A 13333-nucleotide genomic window follows, 5' to 3' on the forward strand; every position below is an offset into this window, starting at 1 on the left:
CCTTTTACACACCTGGAAGGAAGCTGTTTAAAACTATCTTGCCACACCAATGACTTTCTCTCAGGTGGAGCCGCAGCGCAGAGCTGTCTCCATCAGCATGAACTGTATTGTATTAGCACAATTTAAAAGAATGTCTAGGTTGGCACATTCCTTATTATCTGCCAAACTCCTTCTGTTGTTTAGCTGTCAACTGATCTGTGAAGAATCCTCTGTAATATATGACAAGTATCAGAGAGGTTGCCATGTTAGTGTGTATCTTTGAGAACAACAAGAAGTCCTGTGGCACCTTATAGACTAACAGATATTTTGGAGCATAAGCTTTCGTGGGTAAAGACCTACTTCGTCAGAGGATGAAGCGCGTCTTTGCCCACAAAAGCTTATGCTCCAAAATATCTGTTAATCTATAAGGTGCCACAGGACTTCCTGTTGTTCTGTAATATGTGAGTGATCTTTCTCTTTTCCTAAACAGGGCTGTTACCTGCTGAGACTGCTGAGCTGGAACTGAAGCCAGCTCCCCTACCTGAACTCCATTCAGATGTTGAGGCAGAGAAGCAGCTAATCAGAGCAGTAAGCCAGGGAGCATAAGCCCCAGCTGAATTCCTCCCGTGGTTTGCATACTTTTATAATCCTCAGGACAAGGGGATGCTCTGGGACCTTCTTGGTGTATCTCTGTCCATGCACCTCAATCTTTGGACTTGTACCACGGACAGAATCTGTGTTGTTGGAGACCTTGTTACAATACCATTGTTTCTCAACATTCAAATCTGTCCTATCCCGAGGATGGTTTGGGGCAGTTGCCCCAGGCTCTGCGCTTTGAGGGGTCTCATGCTTCAGGGGGTTGCAGGGCCTGAGCAGCACAGGAGTCAGCAGCAGAGGGACCGGCCCTGCTCTGCTGTGGCTCACTGGCTCCTAGTGTTGCTCAGGAAAGGAGAGGTCAGGGGCTTTGGGAAGGGGAGGATTGTGGGTGGGGCAGGGAGGGCAAGAACAAGGTTTTAGAGGAAGAAATGGAATGGGGGCTTAGGTGGAGGTGGGACCTAGGGTGGAGTGAGGTGTACTGGGCCCTGCAGCCTCCTACAAACAACCCTGTCAACATTATTCCCTTTTGCTGTGGAGATAGGATGGAACCAGGTTCTCAGCATGGTTCAGTTTGCATTGTAGAAGTGCCTTAGCTTTCTGCATTCCCTGCTATTCCAATGATGAATCTCCTTTCAACAAGGAGTCCAGTGAGCTTGATCTGTCCAACTTTTGAGCCAAATTCTGAGCCCCCTGCTTACTGCTCAGGCTTTGTCCATGTTGCTGAGTTTAAAGAACAGTTGCAGCAGTTCTACCATGGCAGCAACTTTGACACGGCAGTATGATCACGTCATCAGCTCTGGGAGAGAGCTCTCCCAGCATGATAGGTAAATTACCTCCATGAAACAAAAAAGCAGTCCTGGAGCACTTTAAAGACTAACAAAATAACTTATTAGTTGCTGATCTTTCATGGGACAGATCCATTTCTTCAGATCTGGAAATTCTGAAGGGTGTAGTTAACTGTCCTGAGAGCCTGTTTACACTGATGATTTACAGGACTGTAACTTGCTGAGCTTGAGAAGACGTTTTTTCATACTCCTGAGTACGAAGTGAAGTGGCAGTGTAGACAACAAGCCTCTAGACTAAATTTGCAATGACTTCAGAGCTACAGATTACTTAAGTGATTGATAATGGGATGTAGAACCATTTGGCTCTGTTGGTGGCTCTAATTTGGCCAGAGCTGGAGGGACCAAAATTCTCTCCCTCCTCCCTTACACTTGCTGGTGATGAAGATGGACAGGATAGACTGCAGTTTGCCTCTGGAATAAGAGGCTAGACTGAGGACCACATTGGGCCCCTGAGACAAGTGACAAGAGGAGATGGGAAGGGCAGTAGCACTGGGGCTCAGCTGGAGGGCTGTGTTTTAAGGCTGTGCTTCTGACTGGAATCAGTGTGGACCCAGACAGGGAGACAGAACAGAACTGATGGCAGTGAGAAACCACTCATAGATGGTGCTCTGGGGAGTGGTGGTGGGGGTCAATAAAATATAACTCTAGCACAACCAGCACAACTGACAGGAGGTGCTATAGTGGTGAGATGAATTTCATGCCATTCCCCCCAAATAATGATCAGTTTTGAATGCACAGAAGCCTAAATTCTAGATTTCCTATATATCAGCATTTACCTAATCTGGAAATTTCCCATTTAATTGCAATTTTGTATTTGTCTATGTGGGTCAAGATCCACAGAATCTACCATTAGAAAGGATCAGATCATTCAGATTGTGTGATGAAAGATCTCACATAGCATGGATATATGCTGGAGATCAGAGTAGCTGGCACACACATGCATACAGTGATCCTGCTCACTCCATCCCCTTCCTCCATTGCTTGCTGTCTCCCAACCTCACTCACTTTCATCAGGCTGGGGAATGGGATTGGGGTGTAGCAGGGAATACTAGGTACAGGCTTTTGAGATGGAGTTTGCCTTAATCATGCTGGGCTGCCAGACATTTAGAGTGCAGGAGGCACTGGATGGGAGGGGGAGTGGGCCTGCAGACCTCCAGGATACCCACAGAGATGTGCAGAGTTCCACAGACCCCAGGAGCTTAGTTTAAATGCAATCAGTACATTTCCTCCTGGGTGACAATCCAGTTGGGATTTAGTGCATTTCCCAAGGTGCAGGTGTCAAAATTCAAACAATTCATGGCTAGAATTAGCACTGACAGGACTCTCTACTGCAGGGGTAGGGAATTTTTTTCTGCTAGGGACCACTGAGACCCAGAAAAAGATCAATCACAGGCCACACACAGCCCCGTGGTGGGAGGGAGGTGTTATGGAGGCTCAGGATCTGCCCTGCAGTGCGATGAGCCAGTGCTTGCAACTTCAGCCCCATGGTAAGGGGGAAGCACAGAGGCTTGAGTTGGGGCCATAAATGAGGTGTTCAGGTTGGGAGAGAGAGCTCTGGGCTTGGACAGGGGGTTGTAGTGGAGGAGGGGGTGAGGACTCCAGAAAAGGGGTGAGCTCTGGGGTGGTATTGGGGATGAGAAGTTTGGTATATAGGAGGGGGCTCTGAGCCGAGACTAAAGGGTTGGAGTGTGGTTGGGGCTGTAGGGCCTGGGAAGAAGTTAGTGCAAGAGAGGTTCTGATATGGGGCAGGAGATTCAGGGTATGGGCCTCCAGCTCGGCAGAGCTTACATGAGGTGGCTCCCAGTCTGCAACACAGCTCTCTGCCTGCCCTGCTTCTGCACTGCTCCCAGAACCAGCTACTGTGTGACCACGTGGCTCTGCATTATATGCACTTTCCAGAGACACTGCCTCCAGGTCCCGTTAGCTGCAGTTCCCAGCCAATGGGCCCTGATTGCCCCTTCACCCTGGCATCAGGAACATCCCAGCCATTTCTAGGAGATGCTCGGCGCCAACCAGACTTTTAATGGGCGGGCAATCCCAGCTTCCCCTCACAGCAAGATAAGCCGGTGCTCGTGACTCCAGGCCTGCAGTGGGTCTCTGAGACTCAAGGCTTCTAGCCTGTGGTGCAGACTTGCTGCAGGCAGGAACAACAGTAGACAAGATCCAGCCAATAGTTTGTAGGTTCCCTACCCCTTCTTTATTGGCAGATGGGGCAGAGGTGAAAGTGCTAGAGGGAGTGAAGTCCCCTGCTGGCATCATGTATGAGCTATTCCTACTGGGTGGATAGACTGAAAAATGACTGTGAATATGGAACTGCATGTAATTTAATGGGAGAGAAGTGACAAGCAGCCCAGAATGGGTGGGGATGATCAGGAGCAGATCACTGCAGTGCGCCATGCTAAGCTGCCTACAGTGCCCTCCTTATGTCTTTTAGGAGTATGAGGCGAGGCTGGCCCAGCTGAAGGCTGACTATGAAGCTGAGCAGGAGTCCCGCGCGCGACTTGAGGAGGACATCAATAACATGCGGACTTCCTACAACCTCAAGTTGTCCACTTTGGAGGAAAACCTTAGGAAGGAAGCAGGTGGGAACAACAAAAATCTAGGGTATGTCTTCAGTATGTGGAAGATCGACCTGGTCAGGGTCGCTCTTCCGGGATTTGATTTTGCATATCCCTACTTGTAGGGACGTGAGAAATCAACTATCTGGGGTTGGCACTATCGTGAGGAGTAAGGGAGGTCAACAGAAAAAACTCAGAAACTCTCCTGTCGACCTCCCTCTGTGTGGCTGTCCAGGTAAATTGATTGAAGATAAGTTGATTCTGGCTACGTAATTACTGTAGCTAGAATTGCATTTCTGCAGTTGACTTTAATGTGTGGTGTAGAACTGGCCCTAGAGAAGTGCTGTTTATAGAAGGGACCATAGAGCAGGGAGGATGTAGCCCAGCTGACTAATGACTGCAGACAACAGAACTTTATAGTCTGGGCCACAGCAGCACTTAACCTGAATAGAAGATTTGAACTTCAGAGATAAAGGTCCCATCAAATATAGCTGTATCTTAAGTCAGTTGGCTTGGCACAAACCACACTTTTATGCACAATATGTGGATGGTAGCATCAAATTTATCCATTATATGTGAATTCAGAACTGCCATGGCTGGTCCCAAGCCTGGATGAGAAAGGAAGAGGGTTGAGCATAGGACTATCACCCCTACCCCGTAAAGCTATTCCAGATATAGAAACATGAATGAGAGTGCAACAGATCCCACTCCTGGTAGAAAAGGGGCCCTCACCTCAAGGGAGTATGACGTGCTGTAATGAAAGCTGGAAGGGAGCTGCTGCACTGACTGCCTTTTTATCAACCACCTGCTCATTGGAATATGGAACATCAGAACAGTGTGTGAAATAGGAGAGGCGGCCCAAGTGGCTGCAGAAACGTGATGCTGTAAGCCCACAGTGCTTGGGATCAGTGAGACCAGATGGCTACGGTCAGGACAACTAAGACTGCTAACAGTAGAAATTCTACTGTACTCAGGGCATGAAGATCACAGAAGGTGTGGCACTTATGTTATCAAAAGAAGTGCAGAAGGCATTGATTGGATGTGGAGCTGATGGACCAAGAATGATAACAGCCTCATTCAGAACTAAAAAGAAGATCAAGATAAACATGATCCACTGCTACACAACACGAAATTATCACAGCAAAGAAGCAAAAGATGACTTCTACGATAGATTGCAAGGTGTGCTTGATAAGCTACATGACAGAGAAGTGAACAGTGTGATGTGAGATTTAGTGCCAAAATTGGAGCAGATAACACCGGCTATGAACAGGTGTTGAGCTCCCCTGGATTGTGAGAGATGAACAAAAATGGAGTAAGGTTTGCAGACATCTGTGCCCTTAACAACCTCTTCATCGGGGCAGTGTGTTCCCTCACAAAAGAATTCACAAAGCAGCATGGGTCTCTCCAGATCACTTTACAGAGAACCAGATCAACCAGCTTTGTATATCAAAAAATTCAGAAGATCGTTACATGATGAATGTGTGAAGAGAGGAGCCGATGCAGCATTGGACCACCATCTACTGGTTTCCAAATTGAAACTAAAGCTGAAGAAGAACATGCCAGAAACAACAGCAAGAAGACAGAGATACAACATCAGCCTCTTGAAAGATACAAAGATGCAGGAACGGTATCAACTTAGGTTGACCAATAAATTCCAGGTTCTACAAGAATGATATGATGAACACACAGATCTACAAACTTTGTGGCAACAAATAAAAGAAACACTAACAGCAACCTGCCAACACCTTGTGGAACCACAAAAACCTCAACAAAAGGAATGGATCTCAGCAGACACAATGCACATGATACAAGAGAGAGAGTGCAACAGAGAGGCAGTTAACACCAGCCACATCAGAGCAGCAAAGGCAGTAGCACAGGAAGAATATACAAAAGTCAACAGGGCAATGGAGAAAAATGTGAAGAGGGACAAGTGGAATTTCATAAAGAATCTTCCTGAAGAAGCAGAGCCTGCAGTGGCAAATGGAGACATGAAACAGCTCTACAACACTACAAAGAAGCTTCAGGAAAATGTGGCAGACTTGAATGACTGCTCAAAGACAGAGGGACAGTGATAGCTGGGACAGAGCAGTAGCTGAAACAATGGGCACATTTTGAAGAGATTCTCAGCAGACCAGCCCCAGAAAGTCCACCAGACATCCAAGCAGCAGAAATCAATCTTCCAATAGTTTGTGGCAAACAGACTAGAGAGGACATCAGGACAGCCATCTTGAAAGCAAAAAATGGGAGAGCTGCAGGCCCAGATAACATTCCTGCAGAAGCCCTGAAAGCAGACATTGATAGCACAGTAGAGATGCTGTTTCCCCTGTTTGAGATCTGGAAAGAAGAGGATATACCAACACACTGGAAGGAAGGATACTTCATCAAGATCCCAAAGAAGGGCAACTGAAGCAGCTGTGAGAACTATAGAGGAATTGCACTTCTGTCAGTGTCAGAAAGATCATTAACAAAATCATCCTGGAGAGAATGAAAAATGCAGTGGACCCAGAGCTGAATGACCAGCAAGCCGGCTTTCAACAGAATAGGTCATATAGGCTACGTCTACACGCGAAGCCAACATCGAAATAGGCTATTTCGATGAATAACGTCTACACGTCCTCCAGGGCTGGCAACATCAATGTTCTACTTCGACGTTGCGCGGCACCACATCGAAATAGGCGAGGGTACGTCTACATGCCAAAGTAGCAAACATCGAAATAAGGGTGCCAGGCACAGCTGCAGACAGGGTCACAGGGCGGACTCAACAGCAAGCCGCTCCCTTAAAGGGCCCCTCCCAGACACAGTTGCACTAAACAACACAAGATACACAGAGCCGACAACTGGTTGCAGACCCTGTGCCTGCAGCATGGATCCCCAGCTGCCGCAGCAGCAGCCAGAAGCCCTGGGCTAAGGGCTGCTGCCCACGGTGACCATAGAGCGCCACAGGGGCTGGAGAGAGAGCATCTCTCAACCCCCCAGCTGATGGCTGCCATGGAGGACCCGGCAATTTCGACGTTGCAGGACGCAGGTCGTCTACACGGTCCCTACTTCGACGTTGAACGTCGAAGTAGGGCGCTATTCCTATCCCCTCATGAGGTTAGCGACTTCGACGTCTCGCCGCCTAACGTTGAAGTTAACTTCGAAATAGCGCCCAACGCGTGTAGCCGCGACGGGCGCTATTTCGAAGTTAGTGCCACTACTTCGAAGTAGCGTGCACGTGTAGACACAGCTATATTGACCAGATCACAACATTATGAATCATATGGGAGCAATCTATAGAATAGAATTCACCACTTTACATCAACTTCATCGACTACGAGAAAGCCTTCAATACCATACACAGGGAAGCCCTCTGGCAGCTGCTCAGGCATTACGGCATACCAACCAAGTTAGTCAGCTTCACTAAGAACTCGAATGAAGGAATGAACTGCAAAGTTTACCATGGGGGCAGTTCACAAAGAGATTCAAAGTGAAGACCAGAGCCTGATAAGGCTGCTTGTTGTCACCATTCCTCTTTCTCCCGGTGATAGACTGTGTCATGAAGATGACAACAGAGGAGAAAAGAAATGGGATTCCTTGGACACTGTAGACCCAGCTGGATGACCTAGACTTCGTTGACAATCTGGCACCGCTGTCCCACAGCCATCAATAGATGCAAGAGAAAATGTCAGGCATCTTAGCTACAGTCGGCTTCAACAGCCACAAAGGAAATCTAACATCTTGAAAATCAACATCAGTAGCACAGAGTCAGTCATACTTGGCAGAAGGACACTAGAAGATGTTGAGGTCTTCACATATCTGGGCAGCATCATCGATTAAAGTGGAGGGCACTGATGCTGATGTGAGAGAAAGGATTGGAAAACCAAGAACAGTTTTTCTCATGAAAAATATCTGGAATTCTAAGCAGATCAGAACTCAGACTAAGATCAGGTTATTCAACTCCAGTGTCAAATCAGTACTTCTGTATGGAGCAGAAACTTGCAGAACAACAAAGATGACTTTCAGAAAAATCCAGACGCTTATCAATAACTGTGTCCATAAAAACCTCCAGACCCACTGGCCATACACCATCAACAATCAAGACCTGTGGCAGCTGACTCACCAACTTCCTACTGAAGAAGAAATTACGAACAGAAGATGGCGATGGATTGGAAGTAGCCTCAGAAAACCAACCACCAACCTCACAAGGCATGCCTTCAGTTGGAATCCACAAGGAAAAAGGAATAGAGGGCACCCAAGAAATACCTGGCATAGAGACCTGAAGGCAGACATTAAAAAGACAAGATACACCTGGTCAGAACTGGAAAAAATCACCCTGGAGAGGGGCTGCTTGTTAATGGTCATCAGTGGTCTATTCTTACTACTACTACTATTACTAGTTCAGTGTGTGCTGAGTAGTGAATATGGCCCATGAACAAGGCAAAGATTGGGGATTCCAGAGAGAATTATGACTTACTACCTGCCTTGCTATAGCATTATCCTTATTCGTTTGCACTGCTGCTTAGAAGCAGGTTGAGCTAGTTAATGAACAAGCATGTACCAGAAAGATGGTCTTGTTACATGTGTTCTCCGTAGCTGGTTGGCTCAGACATTTTCTAACCAAAAATAACGTTATGGTCCTGCAGAGCTTGTAGCTAAAAGATGGTGGTATGTTCTCTTCTGTTCTGCAGATGCTGTCCTGAGGATCGAAAACCTCTCTGACGACGCACCTTTGCACCCAGGAGCTGCTGTCACCATCATAGAAACAGAACAAGTGCTCGCCAAGGTACTCATCAGGCTACTGCTCCTTACTGGACAAATAGAACAAATCTAGCTGCCTGTTCACTGTGATTGTGAGGTTCATGAATACTCAGCAAAGGGCATATTTATCTAGCCACAAAGCAGCTGTGTCTGGAGCGGAATGTGGCAGCTGCTTAACGGTGCACAGCAGCATTACTAGTGTAGGAAATTAAGAAGAATTACACAGCCACTTTAAAATGTACAGGGAAATACAGCTTTTCCAATGCTAAAACTTTATTCCAAGTAGTACCATATGTCCAAGGTAAATGTGACAATCTTGGTGGCTTGTGCTGCAGGGCAAAGCAGCAAAATGGGCAGTGCTACAGTGTGATAGCTTCCTGCATCATCATGTCTCTCAGTACATGTGCTGCACAGGTCGAGAACATCTGTCTTTAGCTGCCTTTTGCCCTCAGGACACATCAGAGCCTCAGCTAGCCCAGTACATTGGAAGTGTGACCAGAGAGAGTCCTGGAGCAGAAGTGGCCGTTGCTGCTGAGGAGCTGCAAATACCTGTAGACAAGCGGCAAGTACTTGCCAGGTCAGTAACTTGCCTCTGACCCGGCAGAGTTGCCTCAGTGCATTACATGTGACATGCAGACAGAAACAACCAAAATATTGTACATTATTAATGTTGTTATTTATTAATAAGCTTGGACAGTATACTTAGTACTGTACATGACCGAAGGAGATGTGTCTCCAGCCCCACAAGGAAATTCCAGTATTAGATTCATAGACTCATAGGACTGGAAGGAACCTCAAGAGGTCAGCAAGTCCCAGTCCCCTGCATTCATGATAGGACCAAGCACTATCTAGATTATCCCTGACAGGTGATTGTCTAACCGTCTCTTAAAAATCTCCAGTGATGGAGGTTCCATGGTCTGCCTGGGCAATTTATTTCAGTGCTTAATCACCCTGGATATGTCTGCATAGTATTCTGAAATAAACTATTTCAGAGTAGCTATTCTGAAATATTTTATTTTGAAATAATGCTGCTATTCACAAAAATGCATTTTGAAATAGTACTCAGCTGTTTCAAAATACATCATCCACACACAGGCTGCGTCTCCACTGGCCCCTCCCTTTCGAAAGCTGCATGTTAATTAGGGAGTTTGGAAGATGCCAATGAGGCGCCGACATGCATATGCAGTACCTCATTAGTATAATGACGGCTGCCCATGATTCAAAAGAACTGCTTTCTGAATGCACACCACCTGGGTAGACAGGGGCCTTTTGAAAGGACCCACCTGACTTGGAAAGACCCTTTTTCCTAAAACCTTTTGAAAGGGAGGGGGCTAGTGGAGACTCTGCCATACAGCCTCTTTCGAAATAGAGACATTGTACACACTATGGCTTATTTTGAAATAGGTGCTATTCCTCATCAAATAAGGTCTACCAATTTGGAAATAAGTCAACTGATATTTCAAATTTATTTTGAAATAGCAGTTGTGTCGTGTAGATGGTAGGATAGTTATTTCAAAATTGTGCCTGTTATTTCGAAATAACCTTGCTGTGTAGATCTACTGCCTGCCTGTTGGGAAATTTTTCCTAATGTCCAGCCTAAACCTGCCTTGCTGCAATTTAAACCCACTGCTTCTAGACTTATCCTGAGAGATTAAGGAGAATATTTTTTCACAGTTCCCACCCCCCCCATACCAACCTTTTTGGTACTTGAAAGTTATAATTTCTACTCTGTCTTCTCTTCTCCAGACTAAACAAACCTAGTTCTTTCAGTCTTCTCTCAGAGGTCTGGTTTTTGGACCTTGAATCCTTTTTGGTACTCTTCTCTGGGACTTTGGTACTCATTTCTCCAGTTTGTTGACCTATTTCCTGAAATATGGAACCCAGCACTAGACACAGTACTCCAGTTGATGCCTAATCAGTGCTGAGTAGAATGAAAGAATTGCATCTCATGTCTTGCTTAGAACACTCCTGCTAGTGCATCATACAGTCATATAATCATAGCACACTAGGGGGAGGGATAGCTCAGTGGTTTGCGCATTGGCCTGCTAAACCCAGTGTTGTGAGCTCAATCCTTGAGGAGGCCATTTAGGGATTGGGGCAAATAGATGTCAGGGATGGTCCTTGGTCTTGCCAAGAGGGCAGGGGATTAGACTAGATGAGGTCCCTTCCAGTTCTAGGAGGTGTGAGTGTGTACTAAATTTAATTAAAAAAAACCACAAGCACTGGAAGAGACCTTGAGAGGTCATCAAGTCCAGTCCCCTGCCCTCAAGGCAAGACCAAGCACCATCTAGACCATCCCTGATAGATGTCTGTCTAACCTGTTCTTAAATATCTGCAATGATGGAGATTTTGCAACCTCTGCAGGTAATTTATTCCAATGTTTAATCACCCTGAAGCTGTGTCTACACGTGCACGCTACTTCGAAGTAGCGGCACTAACTTCGAAATAGCGCCCGTCGCGGCTACATGCGTCGGGCACTATTTCGAAGTTAACTTCGACGTTAGGCGGTGAGACGTCGAAGTCGCTAACCTCATGAGGGGATCGGAATAGCGCCCTACTTCGACGTTCAACGTCGAAGTAGGGACTGTGTAGATGATCCGCATCCCGCAACGTCGAAATTGCCGGGTCCTCCATGGCGGCCATCAGCTGGGGGGTTGAGAGATGCTCTCTCTCCAGCCCCTGCGGGGCTCTATGGTCACCGTGGGCAGCAGCCCTTAGCCCAGGGCTTCTGGCTGCTTCTGCGGCAGCTGGGGATCTATGCTGCAGGCACAGGGTCTGCAACCAGTTGTCAGCTCTGTGTATCTTGTGTTGTTTAGTGCAACTGTGTCTGGGAGGGGCCCTTTAAGAGAGCGGCTTGCTGTTGAGTCCGCCCTGTGACCCTGTCTGCAGCTGTGCCTGGCATCCCTATTTCGATGTGTGCTACTTTGACGTGTAGACGTTCCCTCGCTGCGCCTATTTCGATGTTGGGCTGAGCAACGTCGAAGTTGAACATCGACGTTGCCGGCCCTGGAGGACGTGTAGATGTTATTCATCGAAATAGACTATTTTGATGTCGCAACATCGAAATAAGCTATTTCGATGTTGGCTGCACGTGTAGACGTAGCCTGACAGTTGGGAAGCTTTTCCTAATATCCAACCTAAACCTCCCTTGCTTCAGTTTAAGCCCATTGCTTCTTGTCTTGCCCTCAGAGGCCAAGTAGAAAATTTCTTCTTCTTTGTAAAAACTCTTTTCGGTAATTGTAAACCACTATCATGTCCCCTCTCAGTCTTCTTTTTCTAAACTAAATAAGCCCAGTTCTTTCAGTCTTCCCTCATAGCTCATGTTCTCTAGACTTTTAATCATTCTTTAATCATTCTTGCTCCTCTCTGGATCTTCCCCAATTTCTCCACGTCTTTTTTGAAATATGATGCCAAAAACTGGACACAATACTCCAATTGAGGCCTAATCAACACACAGTAGAGTGGAAGAATGACTTTTTGTGTCTTTCTTACAACACTCCTGTTAATGCATCCCAGAAGCTTTTTTTTTTTTTTGCAACAGTGTCACACTGTTGACTCATATTTAGTTTATGGTCCACTATGACTCCTAGATCCCTTTCTGCAGTACTCCTTGCTGGACAGTCACTTCCCGTTCTGTATGTGTGAAACTGATTAGTCCTTCCTAAGTGGAGTACTATGGGTTTGTCCTTACTAAATTTCATCCAATTTAGCTCAGACCATTTCTCCGATTTGTCCAGATCATTTTGAATTATGCATTATGGTAGCTCACTTTGTCGGATTCTTCTGTTGCATTTTCATTGTTTGATTTAGTGATGTTTCATCTCTGAGAGTTTACGATTTGAAAGCCAGTCAGGCTTTCCTTGAAAAAACACACGCCTTTCACTTTGTGTTCAGAAGGATTTATTTCTATATGTCTTTGTAGCTTAGCAGATATCAGAGAACTACTGAGTACCTTGTTGCATACCGTGAGCTGTATATTGGCAGTTTTCTGTGGAGAATATGTTTGGTAATAAGGATATGCAGCAATGTACTGCAAAACACTGAATAAAAATGCAGTGTGAATAGCACTGCATTGCACTGGGCTTCAGCTTGAAGAAAGTGGAAGATAAATACGTTCTTAAAACTTTGACTTAAGACAGTGGTGAAAGTAAGTTAAATTTCTTATAGGTATTGTAGTATGGCAACTCCCCGCACCCCACGGGCCTCCTCGGGGGAAGGGGTTGGGGAGGGTGTTGACACAACAATACGTGTAAGAAATTTTAGTGTGGGGCTGAGTGTGCAGGGCTCAAAGCAATGGTTTGGGGGTGTTGGGATGTGCAGGGGTGGCCTCAGGGCAGGAGGTGGGGATGTTGGGGATACATGAGGCAAGGCAGGAACTTGCAGGTGGGAAGAGCACAGGGCTGGGAGTGTGGGGTCCAGGGGTAAGGGCTGGGGGGTGGAGACGCTCAGGGCTAGGGCCATAAGGGGCTCAGGCCTGGAGGTTGGGGTGTGTGTGGATGAGAGCAGGAGTCAAGGCATGGGGAACTCAGTGCAGAGGGTTGAAGGCAGGTGCAGGAGTTAAGGTTAGGAGGTGAGAAGCTCAGGCACTACTCCCACCCCCCACCACCCCTTGTGGCT

At 46.6% G+C, this 13333-nt stretch overlaps 1 protein-coding gene across 11 annotated transcripts in view; it reads left to right on the forward strand.

Annotated features, from left to right (window-relative positions):
• Positions 1-13333, forward strand: part of KIF17 (kinesin family member 17) — a 94514-nt gene that overhangs the window by 58287 nt on the left and 22894 nt on the right. For all 11 annotated transcript variants that reach the window (XM_074975863.1, XM_074975854.1, XM_074975856.1 and 8 more), the window contains exons 6-9: positions 470-567; positions 3856-4003; positions 8647-8741; positions 9169-9293. In XM_074975863.1, the coding sequence (XP_074831964.1) occupies positions 470-567; positions 3856-4003; positions 8647-8741; positions 9169-9293 (466 nt within the window). The remainder of the gene's footprint in view (positions 1-469; positions 568-3855; positions 4004-8646; positions 8742-9168; positions 9294-13333) is intronic.

This window comes from Carettochelys insculpta, chromosome 23 (genome assembly GCF_033958435.1).
Source record: "Carettochelys insculpta isolate YL-2023 chromosome 23, ASM3395843v1, whole genome shotgun sequence".
NCBI classification, from domain to species: domain Eukaryota; kingdom Metazoa; phylum Chordata; order Testudines; family Carettochelyidae; genus Carettochelys; species Carettochelys insculpta.